The 18,296-nt window shown below is 36.8% G+C and overlaps 2 protein-coding genes across 2 annotated transcripts; one reads left to right on the top strand and one right to left on the bottom strand.

Moving 5' to 3' along the window:
- Positions 1 to 839: 839 nt before the first annotated feature.
- negaly6 (neuromast-expressed gpi-anchored lymphocyte antigen 6) lies at positions 840 to 2,858 on the top strand. Its single transcript, XM_042740967.1, has 5 exons — positions 840 to 930; positions 1,130 to 1,243; positions 1,321 to 1,467; positions 1,570 to 1,680; positions 2,366 to 2,858. The coding sequence occupies exons 1-5, from the start codon at positions 882 to 884 to the stop codon at positions 2,575 to 2,577; spliced, it is 633 nt and encodes a 210-aa protein (XP_042596901.1). The 5' UTR covers positions 840 to 881; the 3' UTR covers positions 2,578 to 2,858.
- Positions 2,859 to 3,664: 806 nt separating this feature from the next.
- On the bottom strand, positions 3,665 to 18,159 carry ywhabl (tyrosine 3-monooxygenase/tryptophan 5-monooxygenase activation protein, beta polypeptide like). The gene is made up of 6 exons (XM_019090238.2): positions 18,001 to 18,159; positions 15,620 to 15,925; positions 11,726 to 11,849; positions 8,317 to 8,480; positions 8,072 to 8,167; positions 3,665 to 4,739 (listed from the first exon to the last, which is right to left on the bottom strand). The coding sequence occupies exons 2-6, from the start codon at positions 15,911 to 15,913 to the stop codon at positions 4,680 to 4,682; spliced, it is 738 nt and encodes a 245-aa protein (XP_018945783.1). The 5' UTR covers positions 15,914 to 15,925; positions 18,001 to 18,159; the 3' UTR covers positions 3,665 to 4,679.
- Between the last annotated feature and the right edge of the window lie 137 nt (positions 18,160 to 18,296).

Raw genomic sequence — 18,296 nt, 5'->3', positions numbered from 1 at the left:
AGCCTGTAATGAAAAGAATATAAATATTTCCTATTTTTAAAATAGTTTTGTTTTTTAAAAGTCTTATTATTTGAATTAAAATGTTAAAGAAAATAATTCAAATAAAGATGTACAACATTAAACTGACATGAGTTTGTTTGTTTAAATTAATTATTATTACTACTACAACAGAAGTCACAGAGGTACATCAATAACTGTCTAGGATAAAGGGGGACCTTGTAATCCAAAAGGCTGAGAACCACTGCTGCAGTTCATTTAAAATATTCATAAAGTATTTACTAAATATTTGAGACACAAAAAGTAATCCTTAATTAGACAGAATTGTGTTTGTGATAATTAAACCCTGATTTATTTCCTGCTTTTTGTTTCATAGCAAAATAAATGTAACAATTATACAATAAGCAGTTACATTGTTTACACTGCACCCCATCTATACAACAGCATTTTCTTCCTTGTAATTTCTAAAACCTAATTTCTATAGTCTGTAATAGAGATAAGCTGCAGGCCATGTTACTACAGCACACTTACATTAGCTTCAGAGAATAAAACTACTCAGTTCAGGTCGAGCATAAGCTGTTATTCCCTCTTTTTTTCCCTCCCACTTCTTCCCTGTACTGCCATATACATTAAAAATACGCCATAAAACATTCATTCTCTATATTTCTCATTCTGTATATTATCATAACAGTATCAATCAATAAACCAATAATTTTCAAGTTTCTAGTTTCAATATAGGAACTTCAGCTGGAAAAATTATGACACGCTGGCAACACTTTTTTTGAGGGACAGTATCAGTTTCAGCATGTTTTATGTTTCTTCAGAGGCTGAGAGATGTAGTCTCCTGTCCCTCCCTTCTCATCTCAGTCTGAACTCAGATCAAAATGGCACAGCCTCTACTCTTTGTTCTCATCAGTGCACTTTTTTATAAAGGTAATTATTGGAATTTTTCTTCACGCATTAGTTAGTGTTAAGTATGTTTGATATAATTTTGTAGGGTTTTCTATATTTACTTTGCATTATATCATACTTTTCAGAACTGATATGCTTTGGCAAGACTTTTCTAAAAGGGTTAGGGGGTATATATTTATTTATTTAAATTTGTTGCGCTTAAAGATTTGTTCATTTTCAGTAAATTCCCTAACCTGCTATCAGTGCATCCCTGAGACCTCAATTAAATGCACTGAAACTAAAGTGGAGTGTCCTGTTGGTCAGTGTGGGACTATGAGAACCACATCTTATATGGGTACGTTTTGGGCAGATTGAATATTTGAATTGAAATAATCATTTTTAAAATGAGGCTGATGTAAGTTTCTGCTGTAGGAAATAACACATTGGCTGACATGATTATGAAGAACTGCTCTGAAACTCATCAATGCGTGACTGCCTCTGCAAACTTTGGAATTACAAAAATAGTCATTAACAATCAGTGCTGCAATACCAACCTGTGCAATACCCAGACTGAACCAGGTAAGTTTAACACACGACCAAGAATATTATCATGTGACGATAAAATGTATTAATAAAATCAGACATGACTTCCAGTTTTGTAACTTTATGCATATTTCATAGAATCACCCAAGATGATCCCAAATGGAATGCACTGCTACACCTGCAGCGGAGAAGATTGTGCATCAGCTTTACCTTGTGTAGACAAGGAAGATCATTGTATCGAGGCAACAGGTAAGATAAACAGAGCTCTAACATTTATAATACTTACAAACTACACATAATGAACAGGAAGGTTAATGGTCTTTTTTTAAAGAAAAATCTAATTAGATTGTTTTATATAATAAATAATATAATAATACATTATTAATTAGATTTGTATTTTTATATTACGTATATCCTAAATACATGCTGTACAAAGTAGGCCAGTTTACCCCAAGACATTAATATTTTCAAGTGTGAAACAAATGTTACTTATGTTTCTTGAGCACCAAATCAACAGTGATTCCTGAAGAATCATGTGGAACTGAAGTCTGCTTGAAAATGTAACTTAAAATAAAATAAAAAAATTAAATACATTTTGTAAAAATATTTCACATTTTTATAGTTTTTACTGTATTCTTGATCAAATAAATGCTGACGAGAAGTTAATTAATCTTAACAGCCCCACACTTTTGAATGGTGTACATTCTACTGCATTAAACAACTTTAGTTCATTTTAATTGTTAAATATGAGATATAATATGAGCCGAAGGGTATTTCTGACATCAACATGTCACAGGAGTCGAGTGCTCAGCGCTGCAGGCAATGAAACTGTGTCATTTTTCAAAGTCTCACTGCCCCAAATGAGATTCTTTTGTCTCAATGTTGTTTTAAAGGTTTTGTAACAAAAAAATTTCCCATTCTTCATTTTCAACAGTCTTTAGTGATGGACAGATGATGACGATGAAAGGATGTGCGACCAGAAGTTTTTGTATGGGTGACTTGTCCACCAAGATCGGCCAGTCCAGCATAGCGGCGGACCAGAGCTGCTGTAAAGGTCATCTGTGTAACAGCGCTCAAACAGCCACTCCGAGCCGCTTCTTTCAGCTGGGGATTCTCATGTACGCCATACTACAGACAGCATTTTGAGCTTTCAAGTGTCATGATTCTCTGAGGTTTCAATTACTATACTAAACTATAATAAAATCCAGCCAACATTCTTGCATGCTGGTTATATCGGTTAAATGATCATCTAAATATATATATTCTTAACGCCTAATTCTAGGATGTGAGTATTGAGTGCATGTCAAGTTGCTAATTTTGTATATACTGAAATTTTCATTTAGCCATTTTTGCCTCTCTTTAGAAATATTCAATAAAAACAGACATAAAAAGATTTAGCAAAGAATGGCCAGTAACTGTGACTTACTCTCCTGATATATATATATATTTTAACTAACATATCTTTTGTCTGAACAACCTATTCCTGCGAGACTGGTGTGTAACAGTATACAGATGTTTACTGATTATATTTTCCTTTCAAGAGGGTGTAGATTTAGGTTTCTACATAGAATGTAGTTTCAATACACTAATATTTGTTGCACAAATCCTTACGCCTCGGGCCTCTGAATTTTTGTGGACAAAGGAGATGAAATCTGATGATCTCAAAACATCTCTTTGTGTTACATTTCTTTTTGGGACATTTACAAGACAGTAATATATATATATATATATATATATATATATATATATATATATATATATATATATATATATATATATATATATATATATATATATATATATATATATATATATCAAAAGTTTAGGGTCAGTGAGACTTGTTTCTTTAATGCATTTATTTGACTAAAAATGCAGTAATATTGTGAAATATTACAATATTATATATATATTAGACAATATTTGTATTTTCTACAAATAAAATATTTTTGTAATATTAAAAATATCTTTAAAATCTCTTTTGATCAATTATTAAATGTTATGAAACTTATTACATTTTTAAAATAAATAAACAAAACACTGACCACAAACTTTTGAATTACAGCATACCTTACATTTTTCCCTGATGACTATTTAAATGATTATGATGACTGATGACTATTTAAATCTGATTTACATGATTTTACATATCCTAATATGGTCAGACACATTACATTTGAACTAAAATAAATAATAATAATAATAATAATAAAAACACCACCACATAGTAAAATCATTGTGTTAAATTATTTTTTAATCCACTGACATGAAATAACATATTTTCCCTCCAAATAACATTTATGCTTGGGTGTTCTGTATGAAAATTCCAGAGACATGACACAAAGTTAGCCAGCCCAACATTACTCCCTTTCCTCCCCATATTAACTACTTCATAGCCACATGCATATTAGGCAAGTATCAAAAGAAATTAATGGAAAAAGGACAAATAAAAAACAAAAACAAACCATTTCCTGGAGAACTAAATCACACTAGTATTTCCTACTGCTCTGCTTGTACAGTCATACAGTAACAGTATCAAGCAATATGTGCTCTTTGTTCTTAGGGTCCTCTATACCTCGTAATTAACAGGGAATAAGTAAATGCCATTTGCAGGGCACCAAATGCCTGGAATAAGAAACTTGAAAGTGACATACAATGGAATGTAACTTCTTTTTTGCCCATCATTTTGCAGGACGTGCGAGCGAGCAGTTCACTGTATGACATGTGACGCTGCCATTGCTTCTTACCTAGCTAAAGACTAGCACTGCTATCCTCACCTCTACTCGAAGACGAGGGCTGTTTATAATGCAGACGCTTAAATTGCAGGTGTACATAATGACCATGACAAATGACTCAACAGAGATTTACATACAGTATATGAATAACAAAAGGGATTTAACTTGCAACTTTGCATGAGCTGAGAACTTGCCTCACCCGCATTTCTTCCACACTACTGCAACAACCTAGAGCTCCCCAAGGAGAAAACAAGGTTAACAGCAAACAAACCTCATCCCCTCCCGGTCCCCGCATCCCAACGCCCACCCGCCCCATATTTAACCCCTCCCACCCACCTCCCGTTACACAAATCCTTAGAAAAAAACCCCACAATGACAGGGAAGGGAGAAAGCAAGGAAGGAGCGAGAGTAAAAGAACTAAAAGAGACAGAAGTTGATGATGAGGTGGTCTCAGTGTTGATGGTGAGCTGGAAAGATGGCAGGTGAATAACAGGGGAAGGACGGACAGAGCGAGACTCAGTTTTCTCGGCCCTCCTCGGTGTCCTCGCCGTCACCCTGGTTATCTGAAGTCCACAGCTGTGAAACGGAGGAAAGGACACTAGTTAGTCATGAACATCTCAACACCTGCTCCTAGTTAGTCATTAACTAAGCAAGCTACTTAAAAAAAAAAAAGAAAAAAAAGAAAAGAATGAATGCTAAGACACTTTCTTCGAAACTAGGGCTAAAAAGTAATTGCGCAATTTTTTTTTTTATTGAATAAGCGCTTTAAACCGCTGATAAATAAGACTGATAAAGCAAATAAACCATTTAAAGTCTTTTATAACAATGGTGCTGGCTTAAAAAATCCTGTTCTCAGCTCTAACATTAATAAATGATTATCTGGTGTAAACATGCATAATATGTCAGAGTAAATGTGTGTCATAAAATGGTTTTGTACTGCTCCTTAACCTTTGTGCGACCTTTTGGACATTTTTGTCCTTTTCAGTTTTGTTTTTTTTTTATCATTTTGCCTGTTATTGCCAGCTGCATAAATTTTGGCACAGGTGTGTATTTTTATTGGAATTTTAACATTTAACCCCATTTCCTTTAATAAATCTATTTTGCACTAGGTACAAAAAATTGTTCCTCTCAGGTCCTTTTGGACAAAAATGTCCCCATTGAAACCCATTAAAACTGCTATTTTTAATCACAGTGCCATTTAACTTTAAAATGATACAATTTTTGTTAAAAGGCTTTCATTCTGTTGGCAAGGCTTCAAAATTAATTTTTTACCAGACGGTGCCATTTCTTCATGTTTGGCCTATAAAGCAAATACTCGCTTTATTCCTGTTTTCTGCTTCTGCATATTATAGAGCCAATTGGATAAATAATGCAACTATAATTGTGTGTGTGTGTTGGTATGGATGTCAGAGTGTGGTTTTATGTGTGTCATAAAAAAAAAAATTGTGTGCGTGTGTACTTGTAAAATTTGAGAGAAAAACTCCACTACAAATCACAAATCCAACCACTGTGTCCACCAGTGGAGCTGCAATTGAATATTATGGGGAATGTTTGGTACTGTGTAGTTTTAATATGTTATGGGGTGATGACTTTTTTTGGATGTAGGTGTTTTATTTGGGATGGATATTAGTTAGATTTATGGCTTTGACTTTCTAGCAGGTTTATAGCTCAACATGTTTCATAAAATTTATATTTTATATAAAATATTGTTCATAAAGCATTTTCATAGCCTGGGTGCCAGCCCGAACCCCGCCCACAACATTTTTTGGACGGGAAGTTCGGTCTGGACTCGATCCGTTGAGGAGTAATTATGCTCAGCTCCCAGAAGGCCGAGCCAATGAAATTGCCAGGGCGGGCTTTAATCGATGATGGACAGGCTATTTGCGGTTACGTAAGGTAGGGCGTCTTGGAAGGGGTAGGCTCACAATCTCTTTTCTCTGAAGCCTCAAATGAACACGCTTCTTCAGCCTTGTCTCTTTCGTCGTCTTTCCATTTTTTAAAGTTAGTCAAGTCGCGTTGCAACCGTGTAATAAAGTTGAGACAGGGCCGACAAATGCAATAAGATTTATTTTCATTATTGTCGAGATCTAATCCTAAACAGAGAACTTGTTCGTATATACATGCACCTTTTGTGTTTCTCTCAAAAATGTTATTCGTGCTTGTAAGTACTTACAACAGCGGCAAAGATCGTTTACACTCATAACTTTCCTACTTCTTCCAGTTCCAGCGTGCGTGCGTGCAGTTGAACTCTGTTGACAACTATGCGTCGCTCAACATACGTCACTTACTGCGTTGTTCTGATTGGTTGTAGGTCTATCCAATTGAGCGCAGATTTTTTTTTTTTACTGGTTCGGTTAAGACACGCCCCATAATTCAAGTGCAATGGAGCAGTATCAGACTCACATTCTGCCTAGAATATGAGTATGACGAAGTCAGGCTAGCATTTTCATAAACTTAAACATCTACAACTTTTTTTTTTTTTTTTTTTTTTTTTTTACTTCAACAATAATCTGCCATGAGTCTTCTTTAAAATGTGACCAACCTTACATGAAGTAAACATGAAATAAACTTCGCAAAAATGCATAATTTATTACATTTTTATTCGACTTACAGCCCTGGTTTAAATGAAAGTGTCTTTCAATTCTTTTTTGAGGTAACTTGTGCACAATCTCACTACATAAAAATATATATGAGTATGTGTATGTATGTATGTACTGTATGTATGTGTGTATATTTTTTTTACACACGTATTTGCCTCATTGTTTTTATATAATATATTTTATGTATTTGTATATATTTTTTTATATATATATACACACAAATATACATTTTAATGAATACATACATATATATACACATACATACACACACACACACACACACACACACACACACACGCTAGGGGTGGAACAGTTCAACTTATGGTTCGGTTTGTATCACGGTTTTAGAGTACCGGTTTCAGTATGTGCTAAGTTTAGGGAAAAACTATAAGCAATAAATTTTTTTTAAAAAAGAAATTAAAATCAGGAAAATAAGATTAATCTATCTATCTACAAGCAACAGCACAAATAAATACAATAGAGTAAAGAGACAAAAAAATAAATAAAGTGTAAAGTTAGGTAGGTCTAACATTAGTTTTTTAGATACAGAAATTGATTGAAGTATTAAATGTAAAATAGCACTGCATATTCTACAGTATAATTTAAAGATGATTCTTTATTAAAGTTACAAAAGCTATTCAAACAAGAGCAGTGAGTGATGAGACTCTGTAAAGAGAAGTGGATCAAAATCCCTCCTGAGAAGTGTTCAAACCTGGTGACCAACTACAAAAAAAAAAAAACCGTCTTATCTCTGTACCAAGTCATGTTTTGCTTGGGGATCAAATACTTATTTCACTTGAAATGCAAATCAATTTCTAACCTTTATATAATGTGTTTTTTTCTGGATTTTTTGGTTGATATTCGGTCTCGATCTGTTAAAATAAACCTACCATATAAAATGACAAACCTTGATTTCATTGTAAGTGGGCAAACTTACAAAATCAGCATTTTCCCCACTGCACTATGTGTCTATATCCTATAGTTATAACATTATACATTAGCTATAACAATGTTGTAATCAGAATGATTTATTCCAGCTGATGAATGATAAAACATTGACAATCAATAAGAATTCACCTGACTTTAGAGAGTCCGAGGATTTAAAACGGCAGATTATGTAACTCCAGCACGTTTACAATAAACAGAATGTTATCCTCAGCTGGTGTGGACACTAATACTTAGCATTCTTTGTGTGAACAGGCCTTAAATCTATCAGTGACCTATAGTCCACAAAAATGCCTTTAGTAACTGGACTAAATGAACAGGGTAAATTGTCTTAATTTAACCTGCTACTAAAGAAAAACTCACTGTCAAATTGTCCCGCAGTAGCTGCATGATCAACGTGCTGTCTTTGTATGATTCTTCATTCAGTGAATCAAGCTCTGCAATGGCCTCATCAAAAGCCTAGGAGAAAACCAACATCAACCAAGAACAAGATGTGTGGTAAGTTATGGGCATATGATGATAATATTTTGAATTGACAATACAATTGTGGGTAACACTCTTAATATTGTTTATTAGCCTGTGTGCGTGTGGGTGTGTGTTAACCTTACCGTTTTGGCAAGCTTACAGGCCTGGTCAGGCGCGTTGAGAATCTCGTAATAAAATACGGAGAAATTGAGCGCAAGGCCCAGACGAATGGGGTGTGTGGGCTGCATCTCTGCCTTACTGATTTCAAAGGCATCCTTGTAGGCCTCCTGTGAATTGCCAATGATAGCTGGAGATACAAAGAGAAAACTGTGTGAATGAAGTTGCATATTTTCAAGATTTGATGATAATTAAACAACATTTATATAATAAGCTTAAAGAATAAATTGTGTAACTGTTTATATTATAGGGCCTTTCCCACTGCTGGAACCTTTTCATAGTACCAGAACTAATTGTGGAACTACCCACTTTTGGGCGTTTTCGCACCGCAGGAACTGGGTCTGGCCCTCATGTCTAAAATGTCACTGATTTCAACATAAACTTGGTACTGAATTGTTTTATAAAAGCAATCTCACACTCACACCTAATGTGCTGAATATTTCAACTTGAGTACAACTTGTGTGATTTTGCTTTATTCTTTCCCTGCAACTTTGAATTAATTCAAAAAATAAAATTAAATGAGGAATAAGCAACAAAAAGAGAGATTTTTCAGACATGAACAAACACTTCTTGCTGTAAACCAGTGAAATTACTTTTTTTCACTAGGGGGAGTTAAAGCACAAACTTTCCAGTTAGGACAGTTCAGTTAGAAAGTGTTAAAAAGCTTAGCACTAGCTACTTTTAATAATACACTTAAGAAAAATAAAGAGAAGAAATCATTCTGTCAGAATTGAGCTATTCTGATCAACCAACAAAAGACAAAAGAATGAAACTATATTTACAATTTATTATATATTACCTATTTAAATCTTCACAAATTAATTTTATTTTGCCATTTTTAATAGCACTGCCATCCTGATAACTGCAATCACTCATTGTAAAATATTTCTTAGCTGCTTATAACACATTTTTAGATCCATTTCCTCTGTAGAAGGCAAGTCTCTGCTCTGCTTTCACTATGTGTCACTACAACATTACTTGACAGACATGAAGAGCCACAACTGTTTCTTCAAGAGGCCGTTTCTGCTGCTAGTAGACACAAATCTCTTAATAAACCAAGATTTTCAGAATGTGTTGCTAACAACTTAGCACTAGGTATAAGATTTCACAATGTTAGAATGATGTAGGGTCTTTCAGTCAACACCACTGTACCAAGAGTACAGTGACTACTGAGGATCTGATGGCTTCAGTGAGACAACTGAATCAATATAAAAAGGGAATTATATTCCATTTCCTTCTTAACAAGACGGAACAGGAATCCGACAAGCTGTGAAGCAGCTCTGGAGATCCACCCACACACAGGCTCTCATTCATTCAGTAAGGTGGGTGGACTCACATGTCTGCACCTGTTCCAATAAAGGAAGGAAATCAGACTGCTAACCGTTTCCCCTGTAGACCTAAAGACCCTCCTTTTATTATTTTCTCTCTCTCTCTTTCCCATAACCCTGAGAGCCTGTCAACCTCCTGGCACAGGAAGGCTGCCGCAAGATTCTTCCTGTTATGCACACTGCGGCCCCGTTCCTTTCTGACTCTACCAAGACAGACAATGAAGAGCAAACCATTTCAAGGTTTATATAGTATCTGCTTTAAATAGAATCAGCCTGTGAACGGTGTCTGGTAATCACCTAAAACGTCAACTGAAATGTTTGAGGTCAGGAAGTTTCGGTATATATATATTTTTGAAAGTCTTATGCTTACCAAGGATGCATTTATTTGATTGAAAATACATCATTTTTATATTGTGAAATACATTTTTATATTGCTACAATTTAAATAGCTAATATATCATAAAAATTATTTAATAGAATTTAAATGTAATTTACTCCTGTGATGGTAAAGCTGTATTTTCAGCAGCTATTACTCCATTCTTCAGTCTCACATGATACTTAAGAAATCATTTTAATATGCTGATTTGCAGCTCAAAAACAATTGTTATTTATCATCTCATAATAATAATAAAAATAAAAAAAAACAGTTGTTCTGCTTATTATGGAAACCGTGAAACATTTTTTTTTTGTTTATTGTTGGAGTGGTGAGTTTTTTAGAAGAGCATTTTTTATTTGTTGTAAAAAAAGTAAAAGATTTTTCTGTCACTTTTGATCAAATTAATAAATCTTTGCTGAATAAGAGTACTCATTTTTCACTGAAGGAGGCAAAATTTATGAATGGGTCACAACTAATCACCAACCCCCAAAACAGATCCTCTTTAGAGATTTCCACCCCCTCACTTCCTCTCAAGCTTGGCTTCGTGTCAACATTTTGCGGAAACGTTACATTTTTAGCAGAAGTTTGTTCATAGGCAGGTGGTGGAGACTAGTCACTACCGCAGCTTAAAGAGCCATACAGCATTGTTCAAATGCCTACATCATTAACAGGCTTCCACAATCTGACGTTGTTAACCGGATTTAAAGGGATACTCAACCCCAAAATGACAATGGTCATTCATCACTTACCCCATGTCATTCCAAACCCATTAAAGCTTCGTTCATCTTCAGAACACAATTTAAGATATTTTGGATAAAACCAGGGAGACTTGTGACTGTCCCATTAACTCCACGTCACCGTAGAGCCATTTTGGAGAATATCAGCTGACTGCAGGCAGCTTACGCTCTTCTGTGTCAGCCGCACTGCATGGATGCGCTGTTTTCTTTCAAATCTACGCGTAAATACATGTAGAAAATGTATCCTTGTGGCACAGCTAATACAGAAGAGCTTAATCTGCCTGCGTTCAACTGATATTCTCCAAAATGGCGCTACAGTGATGTGGAGAGACAAAGAGGAGACAAATTGTTGAATAAAGTCAGTATTTTTGTTTTATTGGTATACAAAAAGTATTCTCGTCACTTCATAACATGACAGTTGAACCACTGATGGCAGATGGACTACTCTGACGATGATTTTCATACTTTTCAGGACCTTGAGAGTGTAAGACAGTCACAAGCCTCCCGGTTTTCATCCAAATTATCTTAAATTGTGTTCTGAAGTCGAACGAAGCTTTTACAGGTTTGGAAAGACATGGGTGTAAGTGATTAATGACAAAATTTTCATTTTGGGGTGGAGTAACCCTTTATTTTTATAGGGATTTAATGGTGTTGGTAGATTTAAGTGTTGATATTTTTAGTACATTTAAATTTACGTAATTCACCTCAGAACTTTTAACATTTAATTGAACATTCAGAATATATTTTGTCAATAAAAGTCAATGAAGTCCGAAACAAACAATTCTGGACCACAGTAACTTTCAATTTAAGGACCAAAAAAGGGAAAAAAGAAGAATAAAGTCATGCAGGTTTGGATGGAACAACCTGAGGGTGAGTAAATTTTTGGATGAACTTTCCCTTTAATATTAAGGATAGACTTAAGAGAATGGCTTACTGCTTTTCTCCTCTCCCACAGCCACCTCCGCTAAGTAGCGATAGTAATCGCCTTTCATTTTCAGATAGAAGACTTTACTTTCAGCCGGGGTCGCCTTTGGGATGAGGTACTTGTCCAGAAGAACCTGCAACACACAGACAAATGAAAAAATCCATATTAGTGGTCTGTCAAACGGTTTCATGTCCTGGTTTCAGTGTGGTAGTAGGAAAGGGGGAAGTAGTCCGGAGTAGAACAAGAGTCAACCGTAGTAAAGAGATGAACAGATAAGATAGAGCTCTGTAAAACACGTTTGACGACGTGTTACAAAAAAAGAGGCCCAGGTGAAACCATGAAACCTCTCGAGCAAAATGTGTCCAGCACCAGGATGCAATTGACAGTAAACACCCTTCATAGTAAAAGACCCTTCACTTAGTCCCAACAATGTGGTTTCTAGAATTTCAGCATTCTGGCCATTTTTAGACAACAACCTTGGATTGCCTTTAGGGCTGACAGAGGCCCGACGGCAGGACTGCAGTTTCACAGATGCTTCTGAGACTTTCTTCTTGCAGGGAGGGAGGAAGGGGAGAATGGGAAAATTGACTATGCTGTGTGAGCTAGAGCTCGTGGAACTAGGTCATTGAGCTCGCTGGACTTGTTCACAACACGACTGGCCTGATTGTAGCCACCCTGAACAGAATCACAGCCTTGTCGTTGCAACACAAGCATCCTTAAACTCTCCAATGACGACCTAAAAAACCACCTTTAATGATGGAGGAAGTCTTATTGGAGCAAATTGATTCTGTCAAGGTCACTGTAATAAATATGGAGCATATATTCTCATCTCATAAGTCTGTGACCTTGATAACATCAAAGGTCAAAATCACAGGACTTTATAGGTGCAAAAGATGCAGGGATTTCCATAATCAGAGGAATCGTTTAGGCATTCCAATTCAAATTAGTCATTTAGCCTTGTTAAGTCACGTCACTGATGAACCAATGACCTACTTGTGCTTTCAATGGTGGGGAGCAATGCATGGCATCAGAACACAATTCCATAATGTAGCTCTAAGCTGACAGACACAGTTATGGGTTTGCATAACCATCTGCTTCCCCATCGTCTTTATCAAGTTGAGAAATGTGGATGGAAGATCACAGCAGCTTGTGTCAGTCAGGTGAGCGGTTTATCTTTTCATTTGATGCATACAAAGTGATAAAATGTGACTTGCCAACCGCTACTCACCACCACATCCATGTAAAATAACACAATATAAAGCTATGTTCACATTACCAAAATTTCGGTTATATTTTGTGAAAAAAAGTCCACCGTTTATTGTCATTAATGTAGTGATGAATGAAGCTCAGGTCAAACAGAAGTCACTTTCCAATCAAGAGTTTTGTGAATGTGTGTGACTGTTGTGAAATCTGTGTGGGGAAATATTTCTTCCTCATCCAAAACTCCCATTTGGTTGGACTGCTATTGAAATGACTGAAGTTGGCCGGATTAAAAAAAAAAAAATCACTGAGCTATAGTAAACGTGACCACACCATAACTATGTCAGACAGAAGTAAGTAGTTTCTTAATATACTACATAAAGAAATGCAAAAGAACAACAGTTTCTGAAAGGAGATGGAAAAGGGGAATTAAAGAGCGAAAAACATTCAAAATTTAAACATTTCAGCCCTGATAATATTTGCCCATCCAACAGTAACCTCTGGAGATTTCTGGAAATGCGTCCTGACAAGGCATGACACAGTGACAAGAGAGGTTACATTTTTCCTGTCATTTCATTTCTATTGAACCAAAACTCCTTCTTCGTGTATATTAAACATGGAAAAGAAAGAACTGAATGTGTATATATTAGGGATGTAACAATATCAAAATCTCACGGTATGATAATATTAAGATATGAAGCCCACACAATACGATAATTATACATTTAAATGAAGACAAATTAAGATTTGGAAAAAAAATGAACATTTTGTACATTTTAAAGTTTTCTATCTAATGCACTTTGTGAGTTCAAAATTAAGCACTCCAACCCATGTTCCTAAGAAAATTTAAGTCAGAAAAAGAGTCTTGAATTGACTTGCACCTGAACTTTAAAGGGGTCTCAACCCTCTTTTTAGGTGTTATAAACTGTCTTAGTCTAAATTACATTCACCCTGGTGTTTTAGAAGCCATACAAATAAGAATATAATAATATTATACAACAAATTCTTAATTTGACAGAAATTATGCTGGAGTAATACTGACTGAAGTAAAAAAAAAATGTTTTTTTTGCATTATGAGTGTGAAAGAGAAATACATGTTCATGTACTTTTCTAATTGGCTGTGATTTTGTTGCACTGCACAGCATTTTTGCATTTTGCGTAGAGAAAAAAAAAAAAAAAAACATTTGCCACTAAAATCTTGTCCTATCCTGTCTGGTTAGGACGTAGTGTAAGGGTTTTAAAGTACTAAATAAACATTAAGATAAGTAGGAATTCAAATGACATCATAGTCCTTTCGTTCTCCTAAATGCAAAAGTGGTGAAAGTAAAAAGCCCCTTTGGCTGTAACGTGGAGAGCTACAGGTCAGTAGCCCCAAAAAACAAGAGCTCAGCTTCTGTCATTATGGGATTAGAGGTGACTCAACTTGTGCGGTAACACAGCCCTGTAGCCTTCAGCCACTTTCATGCTATGTGCACACAAAGTCAATTTATCCCCTCCCTTCAAACACATCAGGAAGCCTGGCCAAAATACTTATTCTACTTTGGTTTGAGCTCATCGTCACCAGGACCTGATGAAGAAGAAAGATAAGAAAACAAGTACTGTCCTAATGAAAAGTCGTGCTCATCTACAAGCAGCTGTAGTTAAGTGTTGTACTGTGCCCATGTTTGCTTCACAGCCACATTGTGGAGTTCAGCCGTCCTCATGCTCTCTGGAGGCCTCTTCACTTCCCACACCTCAATACATAGCCTCTTCTCTCCCACCCAAGCAGCTGCTAAAAGCTAATTAGCAGTCTCTCTCACTTACTCAGACACTGGCCGAAGCCTCAAAGTGAGTATGTTTCTCAGGGGACTTCACTTATGGCTTACTGAGTTGAAGTAGACGTAAAACTCATGTCTTCTGTAATGTTCAAGGACTTGGTGATACGTTACTAGCACAACTCAAGGGTTTTTACACTGGTTGAACTTACCAGTCTATTGGCTATCATTACTTAAAATGTGCAAGCTATTTAATGTTAACTAACTGACAAATAAATAAATATCCAATATCCTATTTTACTCAAAAATCAATTGCATAACAGAAGTAAAGTGAATTGCCAACAATGATTCACAATGACTTTCATGTATAGACACATTTCACCCTAAATTCAAATATCACAGCCTTGTTGTGAACCCACTTTCTGTGTATGACCTCCAATTCAAATTATACTGGTTTACAGGCATTAGACCAGATGGAGCCTGTAGCAAGCAAAACGCTCTAGCTTTTTGGGATCTCTAATTCTTCCCAAATGGCACAAGGATACATTTTACAGTCTGCACAATGTAAGACAAGTGTTTAGGAACCTCATTACATAAAGTCTATGCAATGTGAATTCCGTGCTCTACAGAATCTACATCAAACTGTCATTTCTGTAGGCTGAAACAGAAGTTAAATAGACCCTGACCCCTTAAATCTGTCATCAGGGCTACAATAACTGTCCCAAGGTAAGGACACCTGTGCATGCATTAGAACAAATGAGATCAGGCCTGGACTAATAGGCTTGGCTAAAAGAGGGCCTTGCTCATGATGAGTAATTAACGCAAGCAGGATTATCAACCTACGTTACCCACCAACACTTGGAATAAAGAAACAGGGACAAGAGCAAATGTGCGTATCCCTGGGTAAGAATAAAAAGGATTGGGATTATCTCAGTTGTAAGATCCTTACCAGTACGTCATTGCAGATCTCCTTCAACTCCTTCTCGATCTTTTCCCGATATTCCTTGACCATTTGCTGCTTCTTATCGCTGCCCTCCGTCTTCTGCTCGATGCTGGAGACCACTCTCCAGGAAGAACGGCGGGCACCCACCACGTTCTTGTAAGCCACCGAGAGCAGGTTGCGTTCCTCGTTAGACAGTTCAATGTCACCCTCAGTGACAGACTTCATAGCGGCTGCCATGTCATCATAACGCTCTGCCTGCTCGGCCAGCTTGGCTTTTTGCACCAGCTCGCTCTTGTCCATGGCTGCTCAGTGCTGGGGAAAAAGAGAGTTACAGAGTTCAGTCGGACACCGAATCTGATTTATTTAAGGTGTAACAGGCTACCTACAAACCTACCATGAAAGTTTAGTTTTAGACAAAACAACTTTAAATGAACTTGAAGAGCTTTGCACAAACAATATTATATATATATATATATGGACACCGAATCTGATATATATATATATATATATATGCACACACACACAAATATATGTGCTGTAATATTTATCTATGGTCAGTTTGCTTCATCTGTCCTTTTTTATTTATTTATTTATTTATTTATCAATTTATTTATTTATTTTTATTATTGAATCTATGCAAGAACACTGGACAATCATCCTTGGGGAAGTGCTGAAAAAAATTCCACAGCAGTGAATAAATTTTGTTGGCATATCACAAGATGTGCTGCCATGCTACTCTTCTGACCATGCACATTATATAATACCATGCATATTATCTAAATAAAATGTACATAAATTTGTTTTCGTCATTGTACAACATAAAATCTACAACAAACCGTCAAATCGGTGATATCTATGCGCACCATTACTTTCATCTAAATTATGGAAAGCCCTTAGTGTAATATCAAAAAGTGAAAGCACAAGAGAAACGGAAGTAACCAAAAAGCACTTTGCAAACATCAAATGATCTGATCAAAAATTCTAGCTGCCAAAAAAACAGCGCAAAAAAAAAAAAAGTTGTACCATAAGTATTTGCCCTCCAGGGGCGCATTACACTGAAGAAATATGCGGATGTGCTGTTCTCGACAACCACGCCCAGTTCCCATAGCTACCCATTCACGCACTTTATATAGTATGTCTTAACGGGATGGTTCACCCTCAAAAGATGAACATTCTGTCATCTTGAACTCACCCTCATGCCGTTCCAAACCCGCATGACTTTCTTTCTTCCGTGGAACACCAACAGAGATGTTTGGCAGACTGACAGCTTTGGTCACTATTCATTTCCATTGTATGGAAAAAAACATGCTCAATGTTCGTCAAAGGCGACTGAAGCTGTCAGTCCGTCAAATTCTGATGAACGCGTTACACGAAAAACAGTTAAGCGGTTTTTGACATAATGGTAAGTGAATAAAGACCATTTGGAGTAAACTATCCCGTTGCCATGCGCTAAAATATCCGTCGCTGTCTCACTGAATTAGGTGACTTGCTGACTTCACAAAGCTTAACCAGCAACATCCGACTGCAGCCGTGGGACTTGTTTATTACGAATGTTTCATTGTGCAGTGCATACAAGCAACAGCGCGGCCCGCACTACATCAAATGCGGCAGGCTGAAATGTCATGGCGACATATTTTGCCGCTGCTTTCAGGTTAAAAGCAAGTTAGCTTGTTGGCTAAGCCATATGCTGAAGGCAGGTCTGCCCTGCCCATCTCCATGGCTGACTGACCTCACAGCAAAAAAAAACAAACGCTGCTATCTATAATGTCAAGAACAATACCAATGGGTTGTAAAGATTTGCCCAAGTTCTGTGTCGATAAGACTGATAAAGCAAATGGAGGCGATGTGTGTCAGGCGGGTCTCTCGATTACAAGACATGCTGGAAGCTCGTCTGATAATATCAACCGAGCTGCCAGAAACCATAGAAGACAGATGGAGGGTCGTTAAATGTGTTACCATGACAGGAGCAAGTAGAGTTGACTGAATTAACAGTGGCAGAATTGAGGACTCGAATGAGAGAAAGACTTCGTGTTTTAGCACCAAAATACACCGAAACATTATTTTACGCATAGACCCACACAGAAAGCTGCAACTGATGACCCGATTATGATCTAAATCCTACAACGTGCCATTTTAGCCATAATCTTTAAATGAAAGCTCGACCACATCAGATAACATATCAAGAGGAAGAAACAAAAAGGGGCGGCCTAGATCTGCCAAGCAGAGGCTTATTGTTCATTTTCAGCACGTTAGCATCACTAGCTATTCAGTCATGTGCCTTGCATCGTCCATCGCCGTTTGAATGTCATTTCTCATCGCAAATGATAAAACAGCAAAAACGGGACCATTGCGCATGGGATGTACCCCAATCTGGCGGATTCTCTTACCTGAGTGTCTGGGAATAACGACGGTCCTGTCGGAGCTAAGCTAACCGCGGCTCACAGCTGATTCTCACGGCGGTTGAGCTAATCCACGGGGTTTCCCTCCAATCAGACCAGCCCCAGGAGCCGAGACGAGGCTGGGCCACGTGACGTCAAAGGTAACCAAGGCGACGGCTGACTTCAAGTTGTCTGTGATTGCACGAGAGCCAGTTCGTGATTCAGTGGTGCACCATTTTCCCTCCACTTTTCCTTCCATGTCCTCAGCCCGTCTGTTTCCATAAATTATACCACCAAGGTCTATC

The sequence above is a fragment of the Cyprinus carpio genome, chromosome B16, assembly GCF_018340385.1.
Source record: "Cyprinus carpio isolate SPL01 chromosome B16, ASM1834038v1, whole genome shotgun sequence".
NCBI lineage: Eukaryota > Metazoa > Chordata > Actinopteri > Cypriniformes > Cyprinidae > Cyprinus > Cyprinus carpio.
The sequence above is the reverse complement of the archived record's forward strand: the minus strand, read 5'-3'. Positions and strand labels throughout refer to the sequence as shown.